Below are 10,752 nucleotides of genomic sequence, written 5' to 3' on the forward strand. Positions count from 1 at the left end.
TTTATTGATTTAATCATTTATTTGTATATCTCTCAGACTTCCAAGACTTAGAAAAAAGAATGATAACACGAAAGGTATTGGTAAAGTGTCAAAGGAGTGACTCCTGCAGGAACTCAGAGAAGGGAAAGAACTCAGGGGGTGGGAGTCTGGGTGGGCTTCCTGGAGGAGGAGTCCATTAGTGGGGAGAATGGCCTGAGCAAGGACACAGCAGAGCAGCTGAGAGAGGTGGGGTAGCCGGAGCTGGAGCAGGCCGGCTCCCCTAGTCGGGGAAGAGCAGGAAGCCAGAGAAGACGCTGTCAGAGCCCACGGTGCCCACCATGCCGTTGTAGTCATTGACCCGCAGCCACACCTGCGCACCCTCCTGCAGCCGCAGCAGCACACCACCTGAGCTGACCTGCTTGCTGTTGGACATGTGGTCACAGAAGGAGGTCATCTGGACTTCGTTGCGGTACAGCTGCACGCACAGGTTGGCCGTCTGGGACGTGTGGTGGACGAAGTAGTAAAGGCCGGGGACTTTGCAGGTGAACTTGCCTGTGCTGGTGTTATAGTCGCCCTGTGGGTTAGTGATGACCGTGTTGAACTTGACCAGGCTGTTGGACGTCGGGTGCTCTGCTGTCTGCCGTGTGACGGTGAACACTGACTGGTGCTTCTGCTTGTATCTGCCCTCCTCTCCCGGCTCCCCGTTGGGTCCCATGATGCCGGGAGTCCCCGGAAGCCCAGAGGCTCCCATGGGGCCATTTTTCCCAGGAAAGCCAGGTGTGCCGGCTTCTCCCTTCTGACCCTTGGGTCCTCGTGTCCCAGGAATAGCTGGGATTCCTGGGGAGAGAGCAGGTGGGAAGTGAGGGGGCAGGAGACAGGGAGAAGGGACCCTGGGGCTGTCCTCCAGGGAACACTCCTGGGGTTTGGTCTCTGAAACCTCCTTCCCCCAGATGTACTGTCCACCTGGGAGCAGTGCGCAGGGAGGAAGAGGGATGGTCAGAGGGGAGGGAGGCCCTGTTTCAAGCCCTGCCCCCTCCCTCAGACCTGCCTTGTGAACTCGGTTAAGGCACCTGTCTCTTGGCCTCAGTGTTCTCATTTGTGCTGGAGAGGGTAGGACTCGCCAGCTCAGGAGGCGTCCAGGGCAAGATCTCAGAGTGTCAGAGGCCACGACTGTCAGCCCACAGACAGCAAGTGGCCTCAGAGACCTTCTGTTGGGCCTGCACAATGTTTTCTAAAACTTTTTATTTAGAGCCCGACATTAACGAGTTCCGGCCGCACCAAAAGGTCTAGGTCCTTAGTTTTTCTCGACAAAAATAAGAAGCTTGGTCATGGGCAGATTTCCTGGAAAGCTCAGGAAACCTGCTTCAGGCCCCATTCACTGGCATGGGCCCCTTCAAGGCCCTTTGCCTAGTTTTATATTTATAATTTTTTCAACATTTTATGTTGAAATAATTATCGATTCACAGGAAGTTGTAAAAAAATTAAAAAAATAAAAAGACAGGAAGGTCCCATATGCCCTTCACCTAGCTTTCCCCAGTGGCACATCTTGCATAACTAAAGCACAGCATCAAACCGGGAAATCGACCTTCGTGTGATCCACATAGCTCTGCTTTTCCAGGCGCTGTGTGTGTGTGTGTGTGTGTGTGTGTGTGTGTGTAGTTCTAGTACAATTCTGCAGCATGCGTAGATTTGTGTAGCACCCCTCCCTGCAATCAAATGTATCCCTAACTTTGTATTATTTTTCTTAAGGAGGGCCTTCGCCATTTTATAAGCTGCAGAGCCCTACAAAACCGGTATCTATTCCTCAGGCCAGCTTAGTACATGGGAACCACCGGATGGAGCCAAATGGAATCTGCCCCTTTAAGGAGGCTGCTCTCTCCAGCTCCCCCGGCCCCACTCAGCCCACTTCAGCCCCTGGTTCACCTTCCCTCATGTTGAAGATGAGGACGTTGAGGCCAGAGGCTCGCCCAAGGCCACGTAGCTGGTATGAGGCGGAGTTTAGACTCAAAGTCAAGTCTGGCGGAGTTGCAGTCAGAATGTCTGATTCTTGCTTATTGCCGCCCTGATCATCTGTGCCTCTGTGAGATTCCTCTCCCGTGTGCAAACCATGCTCATCCTTTAGGGCCTGATGCCAGTCTCTTCTTCCAGGAAGCCCTCCCTGACCACCCCTGTCTGTCCCCCTGGCTGCTTCCTCCTCTGGCTTCCTCCCAAGAGTGGGTGTCTGTGCAAACCCATTTGTGACAGATCCTCTATGACCTGTGAGCCTTTCAGGTCCCAGGGTTAGGAGTGGGGGCTCAGGACCCAACAGACCTGGGCTTCAGACTGTGTGACCCTGGGCAGTGACCTCCCCTCCCTGAGCCTCTTTTGCCCGGTTGAGATAAGGGCATAATGGGACGCATGCCACCGAGCTACTGGAAGAGTGGGATGGGAGGATGCAGGTGCCAGGCGCCTCACAGCAAGTTCTCAGTGGATGTCAGGTCCCTGTGATGGCTGAGCAGGGCCGTGTCTCAGCTTCTGAGATGTCTTCCAGCAGCTGATTGGGAGGGGCAGGACTCAGCAGCGGGCAGGGGGCAGAGAGGCGGGGGAGGGTAGCAGTTAAGGGAATGGCCTTTGGAGCTGGACAGGATCTACTGTGTGACTTCAGGCAGGTCACTCAGTTTCTCTGAACCTCAGCTCTGACATTTATAAAATGGGAGTAAACCACTCCTTCAAAGGATTTTGGCCTCGGTTTTCTCGTTTCTAAAAGAGTTAACAATTTTATCTGCTGTATTTGCCTGGGACAAGTAGGAGGTCAAAAATTGGTAGCCCTCAGCACCCTGGCCAGTAAGGCTCCCCCAAAATGGCCCACCTGGGATCTTCGGGATGTCAGCTCACCCCCAATTGCAGACTTCCTTCTGGAATGTTGGTAACATCCCACCCCATTGCCAGGCGGGAAGCCGACAGTGAGGACATTCGAAGGATATTCCTCTCCACTGCCCCCATCCCCCCAACCTCTGCCTCCCAGTCACCTCTACCCAGCCCCACCCCAGCCTCACACGTGCCACCTCCAGACACACTCCACTTCCAGATAGGCACCTACTTTCAAACGAGGACCAAAGACTCCAGTCTCACCCAATGCCAGCCCCCCTTGTGTCCTCAGCCCCCTTCGCTCATGGAGCTTGCCGTGCAAATCTCCAACAGGAGGTTCTATGACTGTGGCCCTGACTCCTCTCTCCCCACCCCTCCAACTACCCAGATCCTAGGGAGCACAGAGCTCTGATGAAAACAATGATAACAGCAGCAGTACCCACCGTAGCCTACACTTACCCAGTGCTTACCACGTGCTTGGTGCTATTTAATATTTAAATGTAATCACAGCATCCCTGTGCAGGAGGCACTACCATCTCCCCATTTTACAGATGAGGGAACAGAGGCACTGGCTGTTAAGTAAGTAACTTGCACAAGTTCACACAGTAGGGATTTGAACTCGGTTCATCTGTGCACTGTCTTCATTCGCTGTGTGGGTCGCCCCTTCCCCAGGGGTCCATGTTGCAGGGCAAGAAGTGAAGGGTTTGTAACAAAACAGTGGCCTAGCATTTTAGAATTTGCCAAAGGTTTTCACATAGATCCTGTCCTGTGACCCTCACTGCTGTCAGGTGAGGACTCTGGTCTTGAAGCCTGGGCCCTGTGAGAGCGGGGCTTTGCCCTGGGAGCAGGTGCGGCAGGAGGGACCACACTCTTTGCCATCAAGTTGCCGTCCTTTCCCCACTCCGCCCCCTGCCCCTAGGCCCTAGGTGACCCCTCCCCGCCAGGCCAGCCAACTCACCTGGTTCACCCTTGGGCCCTTGCAGTCCATCATGCCCATCCTTCCCGGGGGCCCCGGGCAGGCCTGGCATTCCGGGGATCCCGTAGCATTCTGTGGCGGCCAGGCCCCCAAGTGGCAGTGCCAGAAGGAGCAGCAGCAGTTTTAGTCCAAGGGGGAGCCAGATGCTGGCGCCTCTGTCCATCCTGGGGAAGGAGCTGGGTGGCAAAAGCTCGGTCGGCCCACCAGCCCCTCACCCACCCTCCTCACCCTCTCACTCTGGGGCTCACCCCTCTCCGCCCTCAGGAACCTCCCTCCCATCCCGGGGCCCCTCACCCTTGGGACCACACGATGGACGAACAGTGGGGTCACTTCTTTGAGCTGAGTGAGGATGGGGACCGTCCTCCCTCACAAATCAGGCTGTCCCTGGGGCCTTGCCTCAGGAAGGTGGTGGGGAAAAAGCTACCCGCTGCCCTCACCTGGACAGCGTCCTGCTCACCTGGGTAGGAGGCTTCTGGTCTGGTCACTGAGATGCCCTCTGATCTGCTTCCCCTCTCCCGGGCAGGAGGACACCGTGTCGGAGTGGACAGAGCGAGGAGGGCCTGGAGCGGACTGGGCGGCCCCCTCCTCCCCCTCCCCCCTGTCCCACATCCCCTTTCCCATATTTTTCCCTGACTCAGTACTTTCTGTTTTTTGGGTGCTGAGCCAGGCTGACCACAGTGACACCCTGTGCCCTCCACCCCGGTCATGAGTGTCTGAAACGAGGAAATGTCCACCGCCCCGGATCCCGGGAAGGGTGTGTGCGTGTCTGTGTTGTAAACACAGCCTCCTGGGCAGACTTCCCCTCCCGCCAAGTTCAGCCCATGCCAGGTCCGTCCCCACTTGTGGCGTTTGCTGCGCCCGAGACTCAGCTGTTTCACAACGTCCCAGGAGGAAGTCATAACCCCCCTGCGGCCGAGGAAACTGAGGCTCAGGGAGGTGCGAGCCTTGGCCCAGAGTCACGGAGTGAGTGGTTTCTGGGGGTCCAAAGCCTTGCTCTCACCCCTCTGCTTAGCTGCCCCCAGAAACAATCCTCATATGCGCTGGTCAAGTGGCAGGCCTTATTCTAGAAAGTTCCATACGCCCCTCTTCCCTATGATAGTTGGGGGGTGGACACCCGGATGGGCCAGCTTTGAGGGCAGGCAGCCTGCCGTGTTGGACAGAGTCCTCTGGCCACAGAGACAGGGGCTTCTGGGTCTCCTTCCAGCCATGCCCACCCCCCCTTTCCCTGAGGCCTTCAGCAAGCTGCCGCCCCCACCCAGGCCTCAGCTCCCGTCTGTGTATTGGGTGGTGGGGAGGCCACGGCTTTGCATGGTGGCACCGCTTCCTTTGCCTGGGCCCCTGATGACCTCCCCTTTCCTGCCCGCACCGCTTCACCTCCCTCCCCAGCACCCCTGCCTTTGGTCTTGGAGCCTGTGATGGCCGGTGAGGGGTTGCCCGTGGGGTCCGGCTGGCAGAGCTGAGTGGGGCCCCCTCCTCTCTTTCTCTACGCCTCACACAGAGTCAGGGAGGAAGGAGGAGTCGGGCTGCAGAGGGTCCAAGCCTGACCCACTCCTGCCCTTATGTCACCCTCGAGGTGTCGGTTCCCCCTCTGTAAATGGGGGGCTCCACTAGCTCCGCGGAGGGTAGTGGTGAGGTCTCTGTCTGATAGGTGTGCCCATGATACTTAGCCCTGCGCTGGGCATGAGCAGGGGTTCAGAGCCCTGCGCCTGCCTCCCCAGGTGACTCTCAGGGCCTCAGTTTCCCCCTCTGTTCCTGCGAACTCTGGCACAGGGCTGCAGAGGGGGGACGGGAGTGGAGATGTGCGTGCACCTGACCCTGGGAGTCTGGGGCGGAATGGATGGATGGCACCTGAGCGCCCATCTTCCTCGCCTCATTGGCGCCTGGGTCTGGTTTGTCCAGCAGATGGCAGCCTCGGCCCGTGCTCAGCCTTCCCGGCCCTGCCCGCCTGGTCCAGCTGCGTTCCTTCCTTCCAGAGGGGGGTAGGTACGGGTGGCATTCAGGGTAAGAGCAGCTCGCAGCCACTGTTTCTATAGCCTGGTCTCTTGGCCACTTACGGGGCTCCCCTGCTGACATTTCCTTTGGAGCCACTGCAATGAAAGAGGCCTCCCCTTTGGGGTCAGGCAGAGCTGGTTCAGATCTGGGCCCTGCCACTCTCTGGCAGTGTGACCTTGAGTCCATGTCTCCCTTCCCTGAGCCTGTGTTCTCAGCGATTTTGCTGGGATTAAGTGCATCAATGACTATGAAATGTTCAGCACATAGTAGGTGCTCAAAGACCTGTTTCTTTTCCCAGTCTGTGGGTGGGTATGTTCCAGGGGCAGGGGGACCGCTGGGGCAGAGCAGGGACCCAATGAGGGGCTGAGGGCCTGTGGAGTTCATCACTGCCCTGGGGGCATAGGGGGGCACTCCATTCTTCCTGACTCCCAAAGGCTGTTGGTGGGGCAGCCCAGGGGAGGGTCCCGACTGTTGGAGGTGAGGGTCGGGGGTTGGGCGTATGTGAGGACTCTGCGGCTGCTGTGTGTCAGTGGATGGGAGAGACGGTCCCTGTGAGGTGTCAGCACGCGTGGAGGTTAATGTGTGAGAAAACACTGGCATTTCTAAGGCACATGCGTGTTGGAGTGGAGGATGTGTCCATCTGCATGTCAGGGGTGTGTCTGGACACCCGTCTTAAGGTGTGTGTGTAAGAGCACTTCTGATGGTGTACCGGGAGCACTCAGGTGTCTGAGGCAGGGGTGTGTGGGTATGACGGCATGTGTTTCCCCAGGTATGAAGGCATAGCTCATGGGGACATCCAGGGGTGTACACGGGTGTGTGCTGAGGGAGGGGGTCATGTGTCCCCGCTTCAGTGAGGAGTGGACAAGTCTTGGTCAAGGAATGTGGGTCCCTGTGCATCTCAAGGGAGGTGTACACGGGTGGTGTGGTAAGGGGTGTGTGTACCGTGGTGTGTGTGGTGTGGATGCATGCCTGGTGTGTTTGTGTGTGTGCATGTGTGTGTGCATACATGCAGCACACAGATAAAACCGCTCCCTCTGGGAGAATGCACAGGGCATTGGACGTTTTCAGGGCTGCACTTCTGGTCTCCTTATTCTCCTCACATACAAAGGACACGCTGGGGCTTCTTGCTCCTGAGCAGCTCCCGGACCGGCCAAGTGGGAATGAGCCACAGACCTTCCAGATCCACTGTCCTCCTCCTTCCCTTTGGGAAGGACTGCAGATGCCCTGGGGCCAATTGCTCCCCCTCTCTGAGCCCCGCCCCAGCCTTTCTGGGTCAGGTTGAAAGCACTGTCATTGTCAGTGTGTGGCTGTGCAGGCTGACGAGGGTCACGGTTACACACGCAGGCGTGGGCACTCATAAGACCTGGAGTCGAATCCCAGCTCCTCCCTTGAACACTGACCTGGGCTTTGTGTCTGGCCCCAACTCCCAGCCTCAGTTTTATTATCTGTAAAATAGGGTCATAATACCCACGTCAGAGCTCGGTTGTAAAGATTATACAACGTGTAATGATAGCTAAAACTTATGTAGCTTTCGCGATGAACCAGGCTCTGCACTGCAATTTTCAAATATTAAATCATTGAATCTTCCAACAACCCTTTGAGGTGGGTGCTATTATTCTTCCCATTTTACAGACTAGAAAACTGAGGCTCACTGAAGTTACATAACATGCACACGATTGGACAACTAGTACCCGGTGGCCCCAGGATTTGAACCCAGGCCCCTGAGGCTCCCAGGACCTGTCAGATACATATTGTAAAATACCGAGCATGGGCCTGCCTTGTAAGTCCTCAACAGCTGTCATTCTTATGCCTCCCCACCAATGCCCAGGGTAGCGACTGAGCCTCACGCCAGCAGACAGGTACACAGGTATTTATTCCAGGAAGAGTTCTAAGAAATGCTCTCCCTCCAGCTAAAACAACAGCGCCCCCGCTTTACAGAGCAGAGCATAGAACCAGAGAGGTGGGGCGAGTGGGCGGGGGTTGCACAGCAGGAAGCAGGTGAGGCCAAGGTGGGGAGGGTCCCTCCCTGGTTCAGGTGGAAGGGAAGATGAGGAAGCCGCTGAAGACGCTGTCAGCCTCGGGACCCTGGTAAATGCGGCCCTTTACCGGGTCTTTTTCGATCCAGACCTGGTCTCCATCCTGGAGCTGGAGCACCGTGCCCCCCGACACCACCTGGAAGGTCCCCCTGCTGTTGGTGTCACAGAAGCCCACGGAGCTCTGGGTCAGGCCCCTCCTGGAGGACATGATGGACAGGCAGATGTCCCACTTGGACACCACCTGGAAGGTGAAGTAGTAGTAGCCGGGCACGGCGCAGACGAACCGGCCCGAGTGGCTCTGGTACCGGCCTTCCTCGTTGGTGATGACCGTGTCGAAGATGACCACGTTGCCGCCCGTCGGCGGGTTCCGCCTCACGGCCGAGAAGGCCGGCCGCGGCTGGTCGTTGATGTTTCCCGGGTTGCCTTTGATGCCCTTCAATCCTGGGGCGCCAGGGTTACCAATGGGGCCGCTAGGTCCTGGGTAGCCCATTTTGCCAGGGATTCCAGGGGGCCCAGGGTCCCCCTGGTCTCCTTTAAGACCTCGGATGCCTGTCCGGATGCCAGGGGCCCCTGTGGGAGGAAGGCCAGATTGGCAGTGAGAGTCCAGTTCTGCCCATCCTCAGGCAGATGGCTGGGACCCCGAAAGGCTGTGGGATAGCGGGTGGGGAGTGCCCGGGCCTTCAAGACATTGATTCTGACTGGCTCTGTGACCCTGGGCTTCTCAACCTCTCTGAGCCTCAGCTGCTTCCTCCCTAACATGGAGAGAAGTGGGAACAGGCACTTTTCACAGATTCTGTGACAAGCAGGACGCTGGCTCCTCCACGGGCTTCTGCCCACAGCCCTCACTCCACACCTCACAGGCCACGGACCCCGACCCCTTCTGTGTCAGGGACCCCACAGACTGTTAGAAACATCGCTGCAGCTCTCGCTGGCCTGCTGTGCACTGGGAGGCTCGGGGGCCTGTAGGAAACTTTCCTTTCCCATCTGGTCACATCCTCTCCCCCTTTCCTTCACCCCCAGCGTTTCCCTTGAATCTGAGAGTTTCTGAAGCCTGAACGGGTTGAGGAGGGGGGAGCAGGGCTGGGGGAGGAGCAGGTGGAAAACAGATAGTTGGCATCAATTGATCCCTCCCTCTGTGCCCAGTGGGGTTGGTTCTCTATCTTATAGATAAGGCCACTGAGTCTCAGAGAGGGTCACACAGCAGAACGAGGGCTCCCGAGTCTAAAACCTGAGTCAGGGCACTGGTCATCCTGGTAACTGAACAGGGGCCGAGGCCCGGGCCTGCTTCAGGACCATGCGTATTCACTGCTGCAGCGACCCATTCCCCAGAGGAGGAAGGTGAGCCCAAAGAGGCCCCAAGCCGTAAAGAGGACATGGAGAGGCCTGGGGGCTGGGGACATGGTCCGGGGAGCAGGCCAAGCCCTCCTCAGACCTTAGGACCCAGTACAGACTGCAGGAGCTTTATGTGGGGGCCCAGGTAGGCTCCTGCTTTTTGGTATCACCCCCAAACCTCCACTCTGGAGCCCAGGCCAGGCAAAGGGATGAGGGGCTGGGGTCCACAGGGAGGTACTTACCTGGCTCCCCTTGTTCCCCTTTGAGGCCTGGCCTCCCGGGTCGGCCAGGTTTTCCTGCAACCCCATCCCTCCCATCCGGTGCTCGGCACACGTTCTGGGTCACCGTAGAGGCCAAAGACATGGCCAGCACACCAACCACGAGCCAGCCCCATGGGGCTTCCATGATGCCACTGTAGAGACACGGCAGGGCCTGGGCAGGCTGGACATCACGCACTCACACACACCCGACTCACACACCGAGTCCCCCCCCACACACACAGGGATATGTCCACACCCCACACCACCCATGCACACCTCCCTGCTTGAGGGGTTTCTATGTCCACCCTCCATCCAGCTCCAGGGAACCCAAACCTTTATATAGAACCACAAACACACAGACACAGGCAACTGAGCACGCCCATGTGGTCACACGCTCAGACACACAAACAGCCTCTCACTCACACACGGCTGGACGCACAAACTGACACCCATCCCTCGCTCACCTGGACACACACTCCTACAGATGATCAGTTCTATTGAACAAATATTGATTGAGAGCCTGCTTCTCATTTAACACTCCCTCACCCAGATGGCAGAGCTGTGCACGCACAGAGGAATTCACACACGTCTGCTCACTGCCCTCCATACTCGTCCCCCTTCAGGCTGACTGTCACCCACGGTCCCCCTCTGTGGGACCCCTCTGCTGGGCTCTGAACCTCCCAGCCTTTTCTTAGCTTCTGGTAACTTGGGGGGATCAGGACCCAGAAACTCTGGTTAGAGCTGATGGCTCTGTGTCCCCATCTCCCACTATCTCCCCAAGTCCAAGGAATTAAGGTCCCCCTACTGATTCTGGGTCCTGAGTCTGTGCCCCACCCAACCCCGTCCTGCCACAGACCAGCTCTCCCTCCCTGACAGCCTCCGAGGGCAGCTCCTAGGCCTGCATCCCTGGGCTCTGACCTCACAGCCCCCTCCCGCTCAGGCCCTGGCCTCACCTGCCGCGGGTGGTCGACTCAACTGGATGCTCCTGCTGTCCACCCAGGGACCTCTGTGGGACGCCCAGCAGGACGGCACCGGCCAGCGGCCAAGTTTCGCATCCCTTCCCACTTCCCCTTCTCCTTCTCTGGACCTGCCCCCGGCATTGCCCTGGGGGCCAGGGGCAGGCCAGGGACATTTTGAGCCGACCTCAGCAAGACCGGGACATTGCACATCCTACCCCAAGCCACAGTGGTGTGGGGGCAGGGACAGCAGGCTGCAAGGGTGGAGGGGTGTGGAGGACCAGAGAAACACAAAACGTCAGGGCGGAAGGAACTTTTTCTGAAGTCAGTCACTTGTAAGACTTTTTTAGGATTTGAAAGCAACAGCATGTATT

General features: G+C 57.7%; 2 protein-coding genes across 7 annotated transcripts; both read right to left on the reverse strand.

Annotated features, from left to right (window-relative positions):
• C1QC (complement component 1, q subcomponent, C chain) lies at window positions 1–4,426 on the reverse strand. 5 transcript variants are annotated; one of them, XM_015557302.1, is made up of 3 exons: window positions 4,260–4,426; window positions 3,785–3,966; window positions 1–816 (listed from the first exon to the last, which is right to left on the reverse strand). In XM_015557302.1, exons 1-3 carry the CDS (start codon window positions 4,421–4,423, stop codon window positions 260–262), a joined length of 903 nt encoding a protein of 300 aa, XP_015412788.1. In that variant the 5' UTR covers window positions 4,424–4,426; the 3' UTR covers window positions 1–259. The 5 variants fall into 5 exon arrangements, with proteins under 5 accessions (XP_015412788.1, XP_015412787.1, XP_006777653.1 ...); XM_015557301.1 differs by having other exon boundaries at window positions 3,785–3,978; XM_006777590.2 differs by having other exon boundaries at window positions 4,240–4,333.
• A 3,222-nt stretch (window positions 4,427–7,648) lies between these two features.
• C1QA (complement component 1, q subcomponent, A chain) lies at window positions 7,649–10,483 on the reverse strand. 2 transcript variants are annotated; one of them, XM_006777591.2, is made up of 3 exons: window positions 10,376–10,483; window positions 9,405–9,574; window positions 7,649–8,400 (listed from the first exon to the last, which is right to left on the reverse strand). In XM_006777591.2, exons 2-3 carry the CDS (start codon window positions 9,565–9,567, stop codon window positions 7,826–7,828), a joined length of 738 nt encoding a protein of 245 aa, XP_006777654.2. In that variant the 5' UTR covers window positions 9,568–9,574; window positions 10,376–10,483; the 3' UTR covers window positions 7,649–7,825. The 2 variants fall into 2 exon arrangements, with proteins under 2 accessions (XP_006777654.2, XP_015412792.1); XM_015557306.1 differs by lacking the exon at window positions 10,376–10,483 and adding an exon at window positions 9,887–9,982.
• Window positions 10,484–10,752: the final 269 nt, after the last annotated feature.

Source organism: Myotis davidii, unplaced genomic scaffold, assembly GCF_000327345.1.
Source record: "Myotis davidii unplaced genomic scaffold, ASM32734v1 scaffold149, whole genome shotgun sequence".
Taxonomy (NCBI): Eukaryota; Metazoa; Chordata; class Mammalia; order Chiroptera; family Vespertilionidae; genus Myotis; species Myotis davidii.

Excerpts from the sequence above, each read along its gene's own strand:
- C1QC (XM_015557301.1), bottom strand. The coding sequence starts at position 4,423 with ATGGGAAAGGGGATGTGGGACAGGGGGGAGGGGGAGGAGGGGGCCGCC. Across the intron at positions 3,979-4,259 it reads ACCAGAAGCCTCCTACCCAG|CTCCTTCCCCAGGATGGACA; the intron begins GTGAGCAGGACG and ends TTTGCCACCCAG. Across the intron at positions 817-3,784 it reads AGGGCCCAAGGGTGAACCAG|GAATCCCAGCTATTCCTGGG; the intron begins GTGAGTTGGCTG and ends CTCTCTCCCCAG.
- C1QA (XM_006777591.2), bottom strand. The coding sequence starts at position 9,567 with ATGGAAGCCCCATGGGGCTGGCTCGTGGTTGGTGTGCTGGCCATGTCT. Across the intron at positions 8,401-9,404 it reads AGGGGAACAAGGGGAGCCAG|GGGCCCCTGGCATCCGGACA; the intron begins GTAAGTACCTCC and ends TTCCTCCCACAG.